The sequence below is a fragment of the Gambusia affinis genome, linkage group LG12 (genome assembly GCF_019740435.1).
Source record: "Gambusia affinis linkage group LG12, SWU_Gaff_1.0, whole genome shotgun sequence".
Lineage (NCBI taxonomy): Eukaryota > Metazoa > Chordata > Actinopteri > Cyprinodontiformes > Poeciliidae > Gambusia > Gambusia affinis.
The window spans coordinates 20,147,043-20,168,781 of record NC_057879.1 but is presented as its reverse complement, the minus strand read 5'-3'; the positions used below and the strand labels follow the sequence as shown (position 1 = coordinate 20,168,781).

Below are 21,739 nucleotides of genomic sequence, written 5' to 3'. Positions count from 1 at the left end.
TACTCACTAACTTACTTTGTGCTTGTCTAACAAATAAAATTACAACTAAATGCATTGAATTTTGTTGTGAAAATGTGACAAAAAAGGTGAAAATATTCACGTTATGTTAATATTTTTGCAAGGCACTGAGTATGTAGGTGCAGAAAAATTGAGTTTCAGAAGGAAAAATATCACAGTCAGTCCAAAATAGTTTATTTTGTAAAGGGGGGCAGGTGAAGGAGATGAGAAAACATGGTGTGCTACTAAATGATATATTCAAATGTACATGTAATTCAAAGGGTATTACAGTCATCACTCAATATTTTGTTTTTTTTCTTCTTTTTCTTTTTACACACATGAAGTCTTCACTCCAACATGGTTTTCAGATGTAAATGGATAAAAAGTTTATATCATTTTCAACATAAAAATAAGCATCAAGACGATTAATCCTTGGGATGCTGAAATTAATAAAAAAAAAAAAAAGTTACATGCAAAATGAAGACTGATGAATTCATTTTCTCAAGCTGGAAAAAAAAAAACTCCACAAAACAAATAAACATGAGTAACTAAAACGCATTAATTCAGATGACAATTTAAGGTGAATCCTTCTGCCCTTTTGTCCTCAAATAATTAAATCACATTAGCGGAAACTGCATTGTTTGAGTCTTTTATTCACTATAATATAGGTCAATAGGAAATATAAGAAACTGCTAGTAATGACAACTTGAGTGATCTTGGCTAGCCATTACAAACAGCACGTATGTGTTGAGATGCATTATGAAAATCACTACCCAAAATAAATTACATTTGCCAAAACCTAACGCACAGACTGGTTGGAGGGAAGTGGAAGGAAGGGTTAGGAGGAGAGTCGGTCTGGATGTAGGACCAACAGACTAAATGACTAGTCAAAACACACTGTGAACGAAGCTCCTCTGGATGCGTTGAGCCCAGAGGTACGGCTGTAGAGTGAGTATAAAGGTCCCAAAGTAGAAACTGCAGTCTTAACATGTGCCATACTTAAAATGTAGAGGAAAACACCCTTACACTCATCAATATGATGAGCAGAAAAGTCCCAAACCAAAGCTTTGAAGTCTTTATTTTTGCTATCAGGAGAGACAAAAAAAATACTTGAAAACAAAAATAAAACACAAAACAGGAGAGGGAGGGAAGAAACGACTCCAGATATTACGCTGAATGCAGAGAAGATGAACTGCACGAGTTGGGTGAGACACTCCGGCACAGGGGGTTATTTCCTGGAGCTAGACTTCTAATATCCAAAAGTACTGGTCTGGAGGACTCATATTGGTCAAGGGCTGTCCATGGAGATGCCTACAATAAAATACCTCAATAGTGGCATCTTAGCAGGCTGTCCAAGAGTGACGCTATGTGCTTCCTGCTGCCTGGTTCTCGCCTCCATCTGAATTACCTGCAGGAAAAGAGAGGAAATTGGTGGAAATGTCACTGTGGGTGAGAAGCCTCAATATATTAAATCAAACCCAGCATGGAAGTGAAAAAAAACATCATTTTCTCCTGAGGTGGTCAAACATAAACATGATGATTCATGTCTGTTTCAACATTACGTTTTGGCAAACAAGTCAGACTAGCAAATTAGACTAACAACATTTACTTCACTTTAATGAGTTACAAAAAAAGAGGAACTTGTTACAGAGGAGTTCCACTTTTAGATACATTTTAAGAGAGCTAAATCAAGGATTACAGAAAATAAAAACCCAGGACTTAACACTAAATAGGGCAAAAAAAAGTATTTTAACACAGAAATGTCAGCCTACTGGAAAGTAAGCCCAGGTTTGCATTAGCATATACACTTGATACTAACTAGCCTGTGCTTCTTTTTACATAAATAACTACATCAATGTAGTGTGGAATGGAGATGAGTCTGTGGTTCTGCTGCGATGTTGAGGAAGCCCAAGTTGCTGTGATATCAGCCTTCACGTCATCTACACTGTTGGATTTGTTTTCTCATCTTCCTCTTGACAATAATCCATAGATTTTATATGGGATTCAGGTCAGATCCGATTACAGACCAATCAAACACAGTAACAAAATGGTGTTTGAACCTGCTTTTGGTATCTTTGGTAGTTTATATTGGTACCAAGTCCTGCTAGGAAATGGAATCAGCATCTCCATAAAGCTTGTCAGCAGAAGGAAGCATGAAATGCTTTAAAATGTCTTGGTAGATGGCTGCACTGACTTTTAACTTGTTATAATAAAGGTAACATGGCTTCTCAAAAATCATCTCTGACTGAAAACTTCACACTGGATCTCAAACAACTTGGATTCGGGGCCCCACCACCTCTTCCACCAGACTCTGGGACTTTTATTTCCAAATAAAATGTAAACATTACTTTCATCAGAAAAGAGAAGCTTGTACCACCGAGCAACATATGTCTCTTTTTAAGATGCTTCTCGGTTGCTGGTTCAGGAATGGCTTAAGACAATGAATGTGGCGGTGGCGGTGGCAGCCCACACGGGATCGTTTTGTCCTTTGTCCTCAGTCCAATACTTGTAAATGTTCTGTTGTTATGTCTCATCTTGTTATGATTATGTGGCTTATGTAAGGGATCAGTAAATGTCTGCTGTTTGAAACATTCCTACTTAGAAAATCCTTTTTTATTGGTTTATGTAGCATTCTAAAACTACACACAAGGATTGTTATTAGCTTTAGGCTTTATTTATTTAAGATATCACTAATAGAATTAATTTAACTTTTGAACCGAATAACCAAAATAAATTTGCTTCTTGAATCCATTTTAATTTAGTGAGATACACTTGTATGGTTCAGATAAGGACTTCAAATGAGCACTTTAAATTCTTACACATCTGAAAGTACAAGCAGTGGCCTAAATAAAGATCTATGTTCAGACATCAACACATCTCGTATAAGGCTGAGTCTTATTTGCAATCTTCAGAAAAAGATTTAAAATAGGCTCAATTAAACATGCGTAAATATAAAGTAAAAAGGTGTTGCTTGACTAGCTCCTATACGCACGTCAACCTATGGACCCGAAAACTGTGGTTTTTAATCTCTGAAATGTGCATTTTAAGATTTGTTTCCATGCAAAAATAAATGGTAAACATCTCAATCTTATAAAAAGTAATGTCACTGATTATAAGTCAAGCCACATACACAACATCAAAAATTCTCATCATACTGAACCATTTCTTGGTAAAATTTCAATCTCAACCTCAGATAATAAATAATTCAGATCTACATTACCTTTCAAAAAGCTGTTCCTGTACGTGGCGCTCCTGTCTCCATATTTAAACTGGTTGCACATTAATAAAGCTCTCTTAATTGGACCTGACTGCCTCATGTCTGCCGTCATCACTAGTCAAAACCTAGAATACTCCTCCAACTGCACGCTGCTTTTCTCTGGGTGCTCACAACATGTATGAAAAACGCAGGATTATTTTCCCTCTTGTAAAAACAAAACATTAATTACTGCAGAAATAGTTTCATCTGTCAACCTGGTGCTAGATTAAGTAATTTAGAGTCACTGTCATCAGATTTGTCAACAGAAACTTAGAATAAATCAGCAAAATGACACAGACAGACTTTATTGTCATTCAACTGTACATTTATAATGTACATATTGAGCAAACTGACTTGTAGCAGGAGTGGAGGCTGCAGCAGAGGCAGAACCCTTGTCTTCCTCGTCGCTGTCGTCCTCGTTGGACTGCGGCACCTCAGCTTCAGGGATACTTGTCACCGGGGTCTCCGTCTCCTGCTCCGCCCTGCTCTTCAGAGCTAAAATACGATGATGTAACGCTGCAGCCAGCTGACCTATGTCTTTCGAGCTACCCTAAAGAAACAAAAAGACAAAAAGGGAAGCTAGATCTAAGGAACTTTAAAGGTACATATACTGCAAGTACATTCCTGCATGCAGATGTTTCGGATTTAACATCTGTCTGTGGGATCCGTGCCCTTTAAGCAACTGGAGGCTAATGTCAAACATCTGGGAAAAGACACTACAGAGCTCAGTAGGCAGGAAAAAACATTATTATGCAAGTGGAGGCAGAAAATATGATAAAAGGGTGTGGAGCAAAAGGTTAGACTTGATGGAGCTTTTTATATTAATTAGAAGAAGCCCAGTGTTCATCTGGAAATAAGCACCACACTATAAAACACAATACTTGGAGCATTTAAGTAAAAGCAGATTATGACACTCCTATGTCTAAGGCTAAAATAACAAACAATTAGCTGTCAACAAGGAATTATACTACAAAAACAAACCTTAATAAAATTATGCAATTCAGGCAAATGACTGTTATAATTCATTAAATGCAAAAGTTTCCAAAAACTAAAAGTGGTTTCCGAACTAAAAGTCAGGTGATTAAACAAATGTTCCCAGATGTCAGAAGTCCAAGAGAAAATGATGAAGTCTTCTCACACATCCATACTCAAAATCCAGCATGGCGGCCATGCATGTAAAAACAAACATCTTCTGAAATAAACAGCCTATTTGGACCTCTAAAAGGTTTGGATCTGAATTAATCTTTCATTTTTTCCATTCATAAATACATAACCTATATTTGTTAACATATTCCTTTAGTGTTTGACTCCATAACAAGAGAAGCATACAGTTGACCCAGCCATTCACAAATAGCTAGAATCTTTAAACACTTGAGACCTCCTGTAGAAACATGTATAATGGCCTATTTTAATAGTTCAAATGTATCAAAAAAAAATAAATAATATGCTTTAACAGGCACAGTGGAAATTGAAATTAGCACTACAACAGAAGCGTATATCTATGGTCTTCCTTATCTCCACTTTTGTGGATAGAACCAATCAGCTCGTATTTAAAATCTGATTTAGTTGAATAGCAGGGAGTAGTTAGTAGTAGTCACAACATTTTCCTAATCAAACACCAAAAAGCCATTTTTAGGTGCAGAAAATGTTTTGAAGTAGCTTTCTTCTGATGAAGCTGTGTGCCTCCTTGCAACATGAGTCAGGTTGTTTTTTTTTGTTTTTTTTTTGTCAGTGCGCAATACAATCTATTTTTTCGTTCAGAACTACATGTGGAGTGTTGTAGTTCCAAAACATTTCTAAAATTAAAAAAGGGAAAGAAAGAGAGGAGCAACAGCCATACAAGATTAGAACATACCTAAATTAACTGTGGAACATAAATATAAAAATCTGGGCATATTTAAAAATATCTAAGATTTAAAAATAAGATAATTTAATCCATTAAACAACCTTAATTTATTGTTTTGTGATACATACTGATATTAAGAAGACCTTGACCCCCTGGTCCTCTGTGTCCATGGCAGTGATTCGCACACTCTTCTCACTGGCCTTATCCACCTGCATCTGGGGCCAAAGTTTTGTGTTGAGGATCAACCGCAGGCTGCCCTGCGTCCTCATCACTGCGAAGATTAGGGGACACAGAGACACATGACTATATAGAACTACTGCAAGATCATTTAACTGTTTATCTGTTAAGACTTCCCATCATAAAGACTAAAAATAAATAAATAAATAATAATAAAAAAAAAACACAATGAAGCTACCATTAATGCAATTTGATTAGTCTTAGATTTGTGTTTTTATTTCTTATATTTGAATTTAAACAATGTCATTAAAACAAGGTTTCAAATTATTGGTGTTTTTATTAAAAAGTTTGAAGTAAACCTTATAAATTTACATCAATAAGGGATCAAATTATTTGCATGACTTAGCGCCCCCTTGTGCCATGCATAGAGTATTACAGCAGAGATTAAAAACAAGCATTTAAAGCAATTTTAAGACCTCTTAAGGTCTTACAAACTAAAATACAAGCATTTATATTTTGCTAACTAAACTTTGTACTTCTGTTTGTTAATTTTTAACAGAGTTTAGGTTCTTCTCTATTCAAGGTTTGGCAGATGTGTTTACCAAGACGAGACTGTAGCGTGCCGTCATCAGTGGAAGCCATGTCATTGAGTCTGAGCAACCCTCGACCTCTCTCTATCCACGACTGAGCTGTCTTCTCAAAGACATACAACTTGCACTGCATCTGTAGCAAAAACAAGGAGGGAGGAAATAACAAGAGAAAAATTTACATCACTTTCAACCCTGTTGAATGTACAAGGCCCGTCTCGTCTTTTTACCTGTAAAACATTGCTTTCCGACTCCTCCCCGGTTTTCACATCGACCTTCTCTAAGATGCACTTCTTGGCTGTGGCTTTGGTGTAAGCTGCTGCAGATTCTGCCAAAGACTCTGACACACTGTTTGCTGTTAAAATGAAATGCAGAACAGATCATTTACTCCTTGCTTTAAGATGTTTTCCCCTGATCTGACAAAGGAGTCATTCCCTAACTTGGAAGCAAAACAGATTGCCTTTGATCCTTCACAAACTCTGTATTCCGTGCAAAAATGTTTAGTCATATTACATCTACAAATTCAAACCTATTTTATTTGGATTTTATATGACAGAGCACAACAAATAAATATGAAGTGGAAGGAAACTGATGCATGTTTGTCACAACACCTTTTATTGCAAATAACTTAGAAATTCAAATAGCATGCAACAACTGTAGACCTGTCAAAACATCCAGATGTCCAGACAGATAAAGCAAGGAGTAGGCCATTTTTACACAGCAGGGAAATGTAACCCAAATCTGACGTTTTTGGCCCATCTGCAATCAATATAGGACATCTTAATGGAAATCTGAACGGCACAATTCAGGTCATTTTATTTCCAACTTTTATATAACTGACGCGAGACCAAATGTTGCAAATTCACACGCAACAATGATGTGTTGCCACTTTTGTTTTTAATTAGCTTCCTTTGTCTAATTATGACATTTTGCCAATTCTGTCAGTTCCCACTTTAATTGTGCATCTCCCAAGTTAGGCTTTTATGAAAAAGTGGCACAAAGAAAGTCAAAAGAAGGCTTTCAAAATTTTATGTTTTTGTCTTCATGCAAAATGTCACTTATATAAGAAAAAACAACAAAAAAAAACTAGTGAAAAACACTGAAAACATTTTTTACAAAAATGAAACACGACAGTGGTGGCAGCATACTGTTGAGACAGGGAGGAGTGGATGAGAAATTGGATGGAGCTAAACAAAAGGGACAATTCTGGAAGAAAACCTTGTTGGAGGAGTCAAAAGATTTGACAATGGGGTCAAAGTTCACATTTCAGTAGGACAACAAAGCCAGAAGATACTACCTGAAAGGCTTAGATCAGAGTGAATGGCCCAGTCAAAGCACACACCTCAATCTAATTGAGAATCTGTGTAGATGTTTTCTAACACTGGCCAAACAAATTCAGTTTCTAAAAGAGCACAACTGGAACAGAGATATAAAGACTTGCAGCTGTAACTTAAACAAACACTGCCGCCGCAGAGTATTGTCTGGAGCAGGGGGAAAAGTGCACACCATACGTTTTAGATTTAATTTCTAAGAAAAATGTATATTTGCTTTTTTCCTTCCACTTAACATATACTTTCTGCTGGTCTGTCACATAAAATTACAATAAAAACATTGCATCTATGGTGGTAAACAAGTTTCTTTAGGTAGAGAACATAGGAGAATTTAATCAAATTCTATTTCCATGCCTTGGAAAAAGACCCTGGAACCTGCAGGCGTGCATGTGGCTGTGTTTAGATCTTACATGTTCGGGTTTTCTTCAAAGTCCAGCTATGTTTGCTGTCATTTCTCATAGTAATGAATCTGAATAGCAAATATTTTTGAAGAGCACGAGAGAGTATTTTTACCCTTCTCTGGGGTCGTTTCCTGTGATGAGGGCTCTGAAGCAGGAGCAGCTGAAACCTCTTTACTTTCCTCGTTTGAGGCCTCGCCTTTTGGGGGACTCTGAAATTAAATAAATAAATAAAATGGGAAAAAAAGATGACTAAAATGTAATTCATGGAAAATCTCTGGGAAGCAACTAATCAGCTTACCAGAACTCTTTCAGACATATTCTGCCCAAAGACAAACTTTGCTCCACCGTCTGTACTGTTTGTGGCATTTTTTGAACTGAAAGTAAAACAAAGGAGGTTACCCATGAATTAAATTGAAATGGTAAAAATATGTTTGAGACACAATCACATTACCTTGGGCTAGAGATGTACTGTAAGAAATAATTAGTGCCCTCTGTTTGAGAGTCCAGTTGCGCCGCGTCTTTTGAGTTGTCTTCTGTGCTATTCTCATCCAACTGGAACAAAAATAAAAACATGAGAAGGAATCTAAAAAAAGAACCACAACACAAAAAAATTCCCATAGCAAATTAGCTAAATAGCTTGAAGTCCTGTGTGCCAAAACACACAAATAAGTGCATACAGGATAAAGCTCCTTTTAAATAGTTGTCATTTTTAAGTGAAATGAGTAATTATATGAACAAAGTCCTCTAAGTACATCTTAAAGTGAACATCCCCAACAAGTCATTACATCTCAAATCTAAATGAAGAAATGTGTGTCTGTGTGTTACGCATAATGGGACCATTAGACTAACTGAAATATTTAAGACATTCAATAGCAAAATGTTAGGACTTGAATTTGGATTATTGAAGCATATCAGTGTTGAGAAAAACATTTACAGATCAAAAAAAGATAGCTTGAGAAAATACTAAATGATTGTTTCTTTCCTCAACAGTTTATATGACATGGATTAACTGAGTAAACATGTTTTTGGGAAAGATAGGTTCAATTGACTTAAACTGAACCTGCCTGACAGCATGAAGTAGGCTAAAGGACGTCAAAAAGCAACACAGCATGAGCCAATGTGATGAAATTAAAGCAATTGAAAACAAAGTCATTGACATTTATGAGTCTGGAAAGGGTTGCAAAGATGTTTCTAAGGCTTTGATTCATAAAAATTTACCACAAAGAGCCAAATGGAGAAAAAGTGACACAGCAGTGATTCTTCCGGAAAGCGCGGTCAAGCAAAATTACTTCAAAAATGCATTGATGATTCATCCAGAAGGTCACAAACAAACTCAGAACAACTTCTAAAACACTGCATATCTAACTGACCGCAGTTAAGTTCAGAGTCAATGAGAAGGAAGAAAATGGGGCAAAATAGCCTCAATGGGAGAGTTTCAAGGTGAAAATCTATGCAAACAGAAAAATATTGCCCGGGGCTGCTTTGCCGCTTCATGGTCTGGGTAGTTTGCCGTCATAGATGGGAACAAAATAAATCAATCTTTTGAATTCTGAAGGAAATTTTCCAGCCATTAGTTTGTCACCATAAGCTCAAGCACACACACAGAGATATGCAGGAGGCAAAACTGCATAACACATCTGGAAGTCCTGAAATGACTGAGGTTCTGCGGCGCTACAACTAAAATAAGCCCTTAATGAAAAAAACCCCTCAAGAATTAAAACAACTCACCAGAAATTGCTCAACACTGATGTGAAAAACTCACTGCTTGTGATTGAAAATAATAGATGCTGCCATCAGAGGGTGGCTCATATCGGAAAATAACTTTTTTACAAACAATCAGGTAATACTGGATAGCTTTAGTTTTCTCTTTCATTAATGAAATCATTGTTTTAAAACTGCATTTTGTATTTATTCAGGTAGTTCTCGTCTCATGTTAAAATTTGTTAGATGATCTGAAGCATTTAAGTGTGAAGGTAAAAGAAAAGCAAAAATCAGAACACATTTATGGAGAGTAAATGCTTTGAAAACGCTCTGCAGAGCATCAAAAAATCTAACGCAGCTCACCTTTGCTCTGTCTTTGATATTTTGACCAAACACAAAAGACGTAGGGATATCAGAATCCTTCTTGTCTCTTCTGCCCCCATCTTTGTTGCCATTTGCTCCATCCTCCTCATTTTCATGTTTCTAAAATAATACAAAGAAACAGATTTAACTTTACTTCTAATGAAGTAGTTTTTCTCACTTCAATAAACCACAATGTCTTAAATAACACTTTCTACAGGTCAGCCCCTGGTTTGAAAATACATTGATTCAAACAAATTGAGTCTTATGGATAAAATGATTTCTTTTATCTGCTTACACGCTCACTGCTACATGGTTACAAAACCATAACACATAAGATTGATGACAAAATGAACCTGACTAACACTAACTACCTTGAGATGTTAAAATCTTTAAAAATGCCTTTTCCATAATCAGTCTGTCTTTTTTTTTTAAACAGGAAAACATGCATCAAGTCAGCTCTACTTTTTATTTACTTGTGCCACTGTTGTGCAACTTTTGGATGCATTCCTGCTCTAACACACCTGACTCAAGTGAATGCTTAATAAGCAGGCCTTTGCAGGACTTGCTGACATGTAAAGGAGGTAATTAAACCTTTTGATTCAGTTGTGTTGTTTCCATTAATTGGCACTTGGGGACTAAAGGTGCAGGCCTCCCGTCCAGACTAAACAGCAAACATGCCCCGTTGTAATTTTAACAATAAACAATTTGCAAGTTCAAAGAAAGCAAAGAAACTGGGAATGATTTAAAATTCTTGCGCAGGACGTTAAAGTTGTCAGTTAAACCGTTTACAGAATCAGAAACAACTGAAACCAGTGAAACAAAATTAAGATTATTTTCCCATTCAACAGAAACGATGACAAAACTCTCACCAGCGACTTGGCTGGCGTAGTCGAGTGCTCTTTGTTGTTCAGGAAGAAGGACTGGCTGACCAGTGATCCTTCTGGCGACTTTTTCACACCATTTGTTCCACAAGTGGAATCTAAGTTTAAACACACGACAAAATACATATATAGCGTTAATTCTTTCTTTCTTTCTTGAAACACAATCAATGAATTAATTACACAGAAAACATTTCACCATCTGAAAACCATTCCCAGCACTTTTTTTTACATTTTATATTACAGCCTTATTAAATGAATGTCTCATTTATAAATGAATGTCTTTCTACAAACTTCTACACACAAACACCCTAGTATAACAATAAGGAAAGAAGTTTCATAGATCTTTTTTTATTTATAAAAATAGGAAACCATTAAATCACATTTAAGTAGTAAAATTGCTGTGTTCAGGTGTGCAACCTGGGAACAATCATCTCATTTTAAGGGTAAACAAAAAGGAGTTGATTGTAGATTTCAGGAGAAAAAGGGTTAGATCAATACTTAACTTCACTTTGGGATCAATAAAGTATTTACGAATTTGACAGACTCCACGCTGTGTTTCCAGCCAAATGTGTATTTATTAAATACTGACTTGACTGGGGTGAATATTTATGCAGTCACTTATTTTATGTTATAAATCTATTTATTAGAAATCAGTTTTCACTTTGACATTGAAAAATTTTCTTTTTCCAAAAGAGAAATCTTTTTGATTATGATTGATTTGTTAAAGCAATGAAAAGAATGGAAATACTTTTAATACTTACTGCAGGTAGCAAGAAACCAATCTAAGAAAATGTGAAAATGGTATTTCTGACTCCAAAGAGATCAATAAAGTGAAAGCTTACAATGTTTACCATTTACTCCTCCTTTTTATACAGTCGGACCAGTTATTTGAGGCAATGTGTCACTACGCACTCTCGTTTGCTATGGCATACCAGAGGTACTTGAGCAACAAGTTTGGGCAACAAGCCTGACAGATGAAGTTTGCTGACAGATTTGTGGTCTTCCGTGACAGGCAGAAGGTACCTCCCTCTCTCTTTTGAAATTTTTTGGCATAAAAAAAGATACAGAGTACTAGAACAAGGCTAGTTTATTGTAGACATAAATGTCTTACTGCTTCATTACATAAGGTCATCAAAAAGTCATAGGAATGTCATGTGAAATGAAAATATTTTCCTAATCAAATCGAGAGCTCAATAGTATTAAATAAGGAAATGAACAAAAATAAAAAGAAACTTCTCTTTTCTCTCATTTTTAGCTTGTGTGAGAAATCAAAATGACGACTTAATGTTAGTTTGATAGAAATAAAACTTTACATATTTTGTTTCTGTTCATAGCAAATATATCAATAGTTAAGATAAGCAGAGTTCAGAAAATGACCGTTCAATTCGGGATGTTAAACGATCAGAGTGAGAAACTCAAATCCTGATTATTTGTTGTTTATTGGGTAGAGTGTGATTGTCATGTGACTTGCTTTGCTTGCTGTGGTCATATTGGTAGACACCTCAATGTAGTGCAGAAAGCAGCTGAAACAATAGGCATTCAATTTTACTCTAAAATTTGTCTGTTTTTTAAACTGTAAATAAATTAATGGGTTACATGACTGATGGGAATGGCACTTACCCAAAATAAGATATGGATTTCCCTCATTTAAATATGTTTTTTTTAAACCAATATGATTAAAATAAACTTCAAACTGCTGAAATTGAACTGTTACTTTCCTTACATTGTTGATAACTACTTAAAATCCCAAACATGATAATATAGTCACTTAGGAATATGTCACTTAGGAAGATCCCAGAGTTGGAGCACTTTTTTGGACAAGTTTTCTTAATTTCTTAGACACATTTGAGAAGAAAAGAGCATAATATATATGGTATAAGTTTTGCATAGTTACTGAATTCAAAAAAGACAACATATTCATGTAACTCAGACTGACACAATTCTCAAACAAAACACAACCTATTTTTTCACTTGTTAATCCTATGAAGTACCTTAGCAAACTGCCAAATATGTTGTGATTGATGTAACCCTAGTAGAGGCTGTACTCACTGGACTCTAAATGTGATTTAGAGGCTGGCGCCTGGAGAACTGCTGGGCGAAGGACACTGCGCTGTTGTTCCTTGGGTTTTTGACTCGGGACGCCTAAAACACATATAAGTTGTCTTACATACTGTATAAATTATTTATATTGCTTTGTCACTGTACGTTCAGAAACCCAGGGTATGTGTGAAGTGTCCACGTCTGAGGAAAATGTATTATATTATAGCAGTATGATGACAATAACTGAAACCTACCAGAGCTCGGTGCTTGCCCATGTATGAGAGTCGGTGGCTTTAAACGGAACCCCATAGGTTTCTCCTCTGGTGAAGTAGAGAAGAAAAGTCAACAAATCTTAACATATCTAAAAATTACAAAGCAACACGAATAGATATGAATCTGACTGCCACTTCTCTAACCACTGAGCGTGTTACCACAGCAACGCTCATGGTGCTTGTAAACCCTGAGAGACAATGCAGTTTTTTGTCGTCTGACCCATTTTTAAGCTGTTTCTTTAGCTCACTGGCTTTCTTAACTAGTCTTTATCAGTGACTGGGCACAATATAAAAATACACCATTTACTTTATGTGGTTTTTGCATTTAATGATTCATTTTTGTGTCCAAAATGGTATATGATGAAAATTCCCTTTAAGGTTTGCAAATACTACATATAGGTAAAACTTGCTGGCAAAAGCCAAATGGTTTCCAAACTTGAAAAGTACAAAGTCTGAAAAAGAACATTTAAATCAAATAGTTTGAATACTCACTAAAAAGGCATTGTGTTTCAATTGATATAAAAATATTTTACTTAGGAGGAATTAAATGTTGCCCTAACTCATATCACTAAGTATTTTTAACGAGTCCTTGTGGAAGGATCTATGCTGGCAGTAAGTCTCGCAACAAATCCGAAGAGGTCTGTGACCGAAGACTGTTGACATGCGACGGCCTCATAACCGTCACAACATGCTAACAGATCATACTTCACAGCAACATTTCCTGGATGACGCCATTAGTTGTTGACAAGAAATGTTAATCCATCTTATTTGCTTTTGCAACTCCTATTTAATTCTTTCAAACTTCCTCCTTCTCTCTCTGCATCCATGAAGACTGCTTTTCAACTCCTCTGGGGTTTGGGGTCAAAGTTCAGGTATTACTGGAGCATTTGAGATGCCAATCAGCTGCTTCCAGTAGTAAAAAGAAAAAAACAAAAAAATCCAACATGGTTACACATCACAACAGTCCAAAAGTAGAAAAAATATATATATATAAATGCTTCCAGGTACACGGAATCTATAAGGGGGAATAATTGTCCAATAAGCAACACCTCAACCAAAAATATTAACAAACGTTAACAAAAAGAACTAATCAGAACTAACAGAGCTGCTCCCCCATCCTGCCACTATGAATGGCACAATTCCAGACCTATGAAGTTTATTAATAGGAGGGAAAACAAACAGCTAAAACAAGAGTAGCTGCAGAAGGTTAAAGGAAATCTTCCACAGGAGGCTCGTTTCCAGGCTTTCCTGATCCTGCCTGTTATATAACAGAGCTGTGTTTATAGTATAGTTTTTTTGTGTTTACATTCTTTCCAGTCGAAGTTCACCTGCATGTATTTCAGTAATCACTTTGCTTTCTATTCACCTTTAGGGAACGTTCTCACTTTTTTATAATTATCTGATCTTACTAAAAATTGTGGCGTTTGACAATTGCATATTTAATGTTTTAATGTTTCTGTACCAGCCTTACGGATCAAGGTAACTTCATCAATAAAATAGACATAGTAGCAAAGCCGTTTAACAAAATTAATAATCAGATTTACAGAAAATTACTTAAAAGTAACACATAAATGTTGCCAGACTACACAGGATCTCAACCTGAAAACTAGTCTCTCTACATCTAAAGGTCCCTCAGTCTTTTTCTGAAACACCCAAACCCTGATTATATTTCCTACTTGATATACTTCACCTATTAATAGCCATTAAAACAAAAAATATACATTAGGCAATCCCTAAAATGATAAATGGTGCCAACATTTACTACCATTCAGTACTCTGCAAAAGCTTTTACATCCTTTAAACTTTTTCACTCTATAACCACAAATTTCAATCAATTTTATTGGAATTTTGTGTGACAAAATAGCTTAGAATTTGGTAATTGTAGTGAAAATAAAACTGGTTGAAAACATGGAGAAGCAGCATTTAGTTTTTATGCTCCACCAATTTGGAACACATGTAAACAAAACAGCTGAAACACTGAGTTCCTTTAAATCAGGGTTAAAACTTCCACCTGTTTCATAATAACTGGAACAATATTTGCTTGATGATTTTGATGACATTTGACAAAACGAAATGTTTATTACTCGTTTCATAATTGGTCACTGTATTGGTCACCAAGTAGTTTAAACTGCCTATTGCTGAAATGTGCTAAACAAATAAGCTATACTTTTCTAAATAAACAGATTTCAGCATAGGTATTTTATTCTCAGTACAAATCCAGTTGCTCTGTGAAAGCCTCGGGTTTACGGAAGAACATTTGCAAACAAACATCATGAAGACCAAAGAAGAAAACATACAAAGATTAAGTTATGAAAAGTAAAGCAGGATTATGCTACAAAAACAATACCCCAATCTCTGGATATCTCAGTGCTCTGTTCAATCAGTCATCTGAAAATGGAAAGAGTATTTCACAAACCACCAAGACATGAACAGGAAGGGGATTTAGTGGGAAGAACAGATAAGAGGATCTATGGTCACTCCGGAGGAGCAGCAGAGCAACACACACAATGATGATAAAGAATAAGAAGTCTTATTTTCAGACTGACACAAGCCATGCAGAGGGCACAGCAATCTTATGGAAGAAGGTAGTCAGGTTAGAAAAGACCAAAAGGAAACTTTATGGCTTTAAAACGCAATCTGAAGAAACAACTGTCAGTAAAACACAGTGGCAAGATAAATCATGACAATTTAGTTACAGTTATTTGGAAGATAGAGGGAGCTAAAAACAGACAAATCCCAGAAGAAAACCTGTTGGAGACTGGGGCAGAGATTCACCTTCCACAGAATGATTTAGATCAGACATCACAGGCTCAAGGCCCATGGGGCCAAATCAGACCTGGGATCTGATTCTGTCTGGTCCATGAGATGATTTCATATACCTGTTAGTAAAGGCCCACTGCTAGGGTGCATGTCGCCCGTGGCAGAGTCAGAGACAACAAGGATATGAGCAGCACTTAAATGACAAAACTCAAAAATCAGCACCACTGTGTTCCCAAATGCTGAGCCATGACTTCACAGGGAGCCCTGCTGTTTTTCAGAGCAATAAATGACATGAAATTGTTCAATAATCCATGCAATTTTGACATGGAGAGCATCGCAAACATTAATATGGAGTTTATTTATCAGAATTCACCACCAAATCTTGATGAACTTTTTCTTAAGATATGTCCCAACATAACAGAAAAAAACTTTTCAGCTTTCTATCAGTGAAAGAATTGTTAAATAGCTTCGAGGGAAGTGAATATTTTTGCAAAGCATTGTATGTAGAATAACATCTAATAACACCAAAGTATCTGTCTGAGTCACTAAAGAAATGAAACACTCAAACACATGCTTAAAAATGTATTTGCCAGTAAAAGTGCATTGTTTGCAGGCATAATTACAGGCTATACATGGTCCTAATAGTTCTCAGAGTGAAAAGAAGTTTTGAATTTCTCAGGGTTTTAAGAAGTTCTTACAAATAAGCATGCCAAATTAAAACAGCAAAAGGTTTCACTTCTCTGCTCTGGATAAAGCATGACCCAGTTGCAGCAAACAGAAAGCAACAGAAATCACTTAATACAGCTGAGCAACCCACCAGAAAAACAAATTTATATTGTTTAACAGTATTAAAGCAATGTGTTTTTATTATCTCTGATTGAAACAGGGTTTTTTTTTGTTTTGTTTTGTTTTTTTACAAATTATCCAAAGTTTATGAATGCTCTGTAACCTCAGATCAGTTTTCACCACAGTGCAAATGGCAAACATTTTTACTAGCAACCCGGTCCTCAAACTAACACCGAGGCTGCAGCAGCAGCAGCCACAGACAGCAGCAGCTGCTCTGACCAGGAGTGCAACTGATGGGCTCAGTTTGAGCCAGCTGCTGGTGAAACGTACAGCACGATCTGCAACGAACAGGTGAAAAACGCAACATGTAACCCTATTAAGTCTAACATTTACATAAACCCTGTCCTATTACTCCAAGGTTGGCAGTCAGCTTGAACGTGATAAATTATTACAAGCCAGACAAAAAAAAAAACATACAATCTGAAATTGCACATATTTCTTTTTCTATAAATAACACCAAGCCCCTAAACTTAAAATTTAGTCCAAACTTAGAAGTAAAAGAACCACAAGACAGTTGGGTGGGCAGAGAGTTATGTGTATGCAGGAAGCTTACAAGACGCCACTGAAAATGTCCTGGCAACCCAAACGTCACATGACAAACCTTTTAAAACATTCTTTAAAAAAAAAAAAAGATCACTTTGAAGACGCCTTTGAGCTGAAACTTAAAACATTTCAACACAAAGTCTTAAAGCCTCACCTGGCTCAGAATCAGAGTTCCCAGTTGGAGACTGGCAGAAACTTGAGGGCATGAATACATTGTTCTTGGGAACTGCAAGAAGCCAGACAGGACACTGCACTCAGCATACAAATAATACCACAAGAAAGAATAAAGCAAAAAAAGAGGAGAAAATGGTCTGGTTAGTCACTACATGTCCTTACCAGAATGAGGAGGTGGGAATGATGAGGTCCGTTCCCTTTTCACAGGGGGGCAATAGCTTCCCTCATCTTTATCTGAGTCTGAAAACAGGAGTAAAACATTTTTATTGTTAGTTTTAGAGAAAATATATAACACAAAACAGAGATTGTAGTATTTTGTTTACCCTCGCCATCTTCTGCACTTGAGCCTTCTGCAGACCGCTGCAAGACATGACAATAAAAGCTCCAGTTATTATACATTCAAAAATACCTTTAAGAGTCACAGGGGCAACCTAGAACCAAAACAGTGTTTATAAAAACCTAATTGAGCCATTTAAGTTTTTCTTCCCTAGAAAGAAAAAGCTGTTTACTGTTGAAAAACAAACATGCCTTAACATAGGTTTGGGTGAATGTTTGGCGTCAAGATAATGCCAAAGGTTTGGGCAGAAAGTAACAACATTAAAAATGCCAACATTTTCTGCTACGCACTTCCAAAGGTTTATAGCCATTTTAATGCCGAAGTTGCTCCAATTTTCTCTGGCTTTATGGATCAATCCTGGGCAAGTGACTGCAAACTGCCTGGCAGAGCAGTAGGGTGCACCACAGTAGAAAATCATGTGATTGTGGCATTATGGTTAAATACTGCAATATTAATATAATCAATAAATCCACGTTTTCTTGTCTTCTTTAGATATGCCACAATCCAAGATTTTTGGTTTCAACCGAATCCCAAAATCTGACTCTAAATATCTGCCTATACCAACAGCTCAAAGTTCAAAATGTCTTTACAATATTAACCATTTTTGTCCTGCTATTGCAAGCAAATATGAACAAACCAGTCAGCAACACCACTGCATTTTATGTCTTAGAATTAACTATTATCAATAAACACAAGAACATAATTAATATAAGTGATACTAATTTAAGTGATACTAATTCTTAAACATATGGTGGCTTATTAGGAATTAGCATCGCTAAGTGACAGCAGCCGGGTCATTTATTTCCTTTAAGTTAGACTTTAGGTTCTTCCTACAGACCACTGAAATTCCCAAATCCATTATAATCCATGGCAAATGGAGGTAAAATAATAAAATATTCTGTATTTTAGTTGGACACTTTCTGTCTGCAGAAAGAAGCTTGTTGTTACTCCTCTCTAAATTTCAGAAATTCTCTCCTCAAATCAGTTCAACTTTATTTACAAAAACACATTTTATATGACAATCGTAAAGTCAGTGTGCACCAGTTGCTACGTGTCAGAAAGCAACCTCCACTGATCTACATGTATGCATGAAACCAATAACCAGCATTTATCTCAAACTTCCTCCTTTTTATGATAAAATATCTCCAAGGAAGCTTAAGCTAAGCAGACTCTATATAATTAAACTTTACTCAATCTGTCCAATCTATGGATATATTTTAAGCATTTGTGTGAATACAGACAAATCTGTATATTTTATTACTAAAATTTGCAACATTTCACTTGGCTGTATGTTTAAGACCAAAATTAGTCAACATGTAACCTGCAGCAATACAGGATCACAACACCTGGATCGAATCAATCTCTGTTTCTCCTCATTTCTATTCTTCCAACTCTCCCTGTGACGTTTAGGGTATCATCCTGTGTGTCAGGTGTGGGTATTAAAACAACACAAAACTCCATCAAGCATTACAAATACCTTTTTGGCAAATAAAGTGTGACATTTGGAACACAACAGTCAAAAATGATTGCATTCCAAAGAAACCCTAGTGGTTCTAATTTTACATAGACCATATAATTGGAAAATACTATGTGCACATCCTCTAAGCTAAGCTACTGGGTTAACCAGAGACTACCAATGGGTTGTACACTATAAAAGAGAAAAACAGCAACAGCTGTATAATGTTCTGCCTTATAACCACTACTAAACTAAATTATATTTCTGCTCTTGCCAAGGTACAAAATAAGCAAGTTAAATGTGTTATAACACTTTAAGAACTGTAATGACCTGTATTTTAAATCATTTTAGCAACAAAAGGAATAACTGCTTCTAGGCGCAAGTTCATCATGTTACATATTTTTCTTTACATTTTTTTCTCAAAAACCACCCATGCCTACTTTGACACATCAAATAAAGTGAAAGTGCTTTTACAGAAAGCAGAAACTTACCTTCTGTGCTTTATCTTTTTGGAAAACAAACACAGGAGGTGCAATGGCAGGCTTGTCTGTTAAGAAAAGACGTAGGCTGGTCATCCAAGCATCGGCTTTAGGTTACTTGTATTGTTATCCAGTTAACTTTTCATGAAAGTTGCACAAAAAAGGCTACAGAATTAAAGCTGATAAAGATCACAGGCCAATATCCATAACAAATCAAGAGAGCTTAGTAAAATCACAGTCATTAAAAATAAATATAGCAAGAAACACTTTAGCATTATGAATGACATTTACCATATTTTAAATATTTATGTTAAGGTGATCTAATGATGGATGCAATCTGTTTGACAAACATCTTGAGTTAGAAAGGTTTCTGTGGTGACAGGCAGAGAAATCCGCTCCCATACAAACTGGGCTTAATCATGCAATCCCATTAACACTTCAGGGAAGAGCAAGAATATATTATGTAGATGAGAGCTAGCCAACACAAGCAATAGCAACAATATTTTTATTGAAGAAACAAGAGTGTTTTTATTTAAATATTCAAATCTGCCCTTAAACAGCAACATTATATCAGTTTTTCCTGAAAAATTTTGCCCGAAGATTTAATTCCAGCTACAGGCTATTACTGCACACCCGTCAAAAAGAGGACTCACAAGGCTAGGCAATGATCTGGAGTCACCTCAAGCCACTTAAAGCATCTTCACGGTGTAGCCTCTGAGATGTATAATCCTATAACGGTATCAGACAAAGGTTTTCCTGTGTCTGAGCGGGGCCTGCTCCCGGGCAGGTGTAGGTAACATCATTAACGCTGCCTGCCCTACAAAAGTGCACATGCAATGCTGCAACAGATAAACATCTGGGAAATATGCTGCGAAGCTGTTTGACAATCACTGCACAGATGGATCATGCTGGTTTTGTTTGGTGCAACAACGCAATAAATGCTAAGTGACCTACATTTATCATCCATCTTTGTTTTCATTTCATTCAAAACAGCCAATATGGTAAACGTATGGATTCCTGTGTGTAATGCTGGTGCTCACGTCAGGCATTCAAATTGCCAGAGGTGGTCCCGGCTTATGTTAACCAGCTAGCACTTTTACTATGACCCTTTCCAGTAAATAGTCGCCGCTACCGGTTCCTCCATGAAGCAGAGTGTAGACTCTAGTTAGCGTGCTAATTCGCTTCATCCCGCATGAGTCATCTCTCCTAACAAACAGTGCAACTAAGATTTTCACCCTGTTAGCTTTAGTTTCAAAACAAACCCAATGGGAATCAGTAAAGGGCATAAATTACAAACTTTCACAAAAGCGACTTGAGCCTTGTCTTAAAAGCCATTTTCACCCTTACGCGCCTAAACAAGCGATAGCCACTTACGACAGTCAAACAGAGGAATGCAGTACTAAATGAGCTTACATGGACAGCGTTGTTCCATACTCATAATATTACAAAAGACCGTTTTATACAACTTGCTTAAAACGGATCACAAATGGACTAACACATAAGTTAAAAATAGCCGGGGCACTAGCTTTGATAGGTAAACCGGGCAGTCCCGATATATTCCAGATATTAGCCGGAGCCCAACCGTTAGCATTGTTAGCCTGTTTGCTAACATTGTGGGTATTATAAACACCGCGACGCCACACCGTACCCGAAGACACAAATAATCATAGGACCGAGATGTTTCATTGCAGCTCCTGCATGTGCAGACACAATTGTAAGGAGCATATATATCAGCAGGTGAGGCTTGATGGAGGTTTTTCTCACACTGCTACTTACTCACCTTCGTTTGCCAAGTCCGCCATTTTACTTCGACGCTCTCACACCCACAACCCACCGCGCAGATAACACAAGCCGAGGCAGAAGTGTTTTCAGTCAGGCCCGGGGGCCCGACGAGTCAGGGGTCTCATCTTCCTGTCCCAGAATTATAGTTATGCTGTTCAACAATCTGGGACTCTAATTTAAATGTAAATAACCACAAAGAGACAATGTGTCAGCGGGGAAAGAACAGACAAGAACTGCAAAAAGTAGTGAAATACATGAATTGAGACATAAGCTGGCAACAGAAAGGTCCACATGAGACAAAGTAGGAAATCAAAGTAACTAACTCTCACTTTTCTTGGGTGATATCCAAGATTAGGATCTTTGTTTTCTTGTTTTCTGTTTTTTCTTTTTTTCTCTTTTTTTTACAATATAAAGTATAGTTAATTACTAGGATATACAGACAGAAAAGCATTAGGGTCACTAGAGAAGGAATGCTGACTTAAAAAAAAAAAATCTGAAATCCAAGAAAAA

At 36.5% G+C, this 21,739-nt stretch overlaps 1 protein-coding gene across 3 annotated transcripts; it reads right to left on the bottom strand.

Moving 5' to 3' along the window:
• Positions 1-175: 175 nt before the first annotated feature.
• Positions 176-21,355, bottom strand: ranbp3b (RAN binding protein 3b). Of its 3 annotated transcripts, none has more exons than XM_044134421.1 (17): positions 21,228-21,355; positions 19,460-19,515; positions 17,499-17,535; positions 17,338-17,415; positions 17,156-17,227; positions 12,835-12,900; positions 12,590-12,682; positions 10,529-10,638; positions 9,660-9,779; positions 8,047-8,147; positions 7,894-7,969; positions 7,708-7,804; positions 6,094-6,218; positions 5,879-5,999; positions 5,228-5,370; positions 3,608-3,803; positions 176-1,405 (listed from the first exon to the last, which is right to left on the bottom strand). In XM_044134421.1, the coding sequence occupies exons 1-17, from the start codon at positions 21,247-21,249 to the stop codon at positions 1,362-1,364; spliced, it is 1,557 nt and encodes a 518-aa protein (XP_043990356.1). In that variant the 5' UTR covers positions 21,250-21,355; the 3' UTR covers positions 176-1,361. The 3 variants fall into 3 exon arrangements, with proteins under 3 accessions (XP_043990356.1, XP_043990357.1, XP_043990355.1); XM_044134422.1 differs by having other exon boundaries at positions 19,460-19,473; XM_044134420.1 differs by lacking the exon at positions 21,228-21,355 and having other exon boundaries at positions 19,460-19,543.
• Between the last annotated feature and the right edge of the window lie 384 nt (positions 21,356-21,739).

Coding starts and splice junctions, on each gene's coding strand:
- ranbp3b (XM_044134420.1), bottom strand. CDS start 19,543: ATGACCAGCCTACGTCTTTTCTTAACAGACAAGCCTGCCATTGCACCT. Junction 6,000..6,093: donor CGGAAAGCAATGTTTTACAG/GTAAAAAGACGA, acceptor TTTTTGCTACAG/ATGCAGTGCAAGTTGTATGT. Junction 5,371..5,878: donor CACGCTACAGTCTCGTCTTG/GTAAACACATCT, acceptor TAATCTTCGCAG/TGATGAGGACGCAGGGCAGC.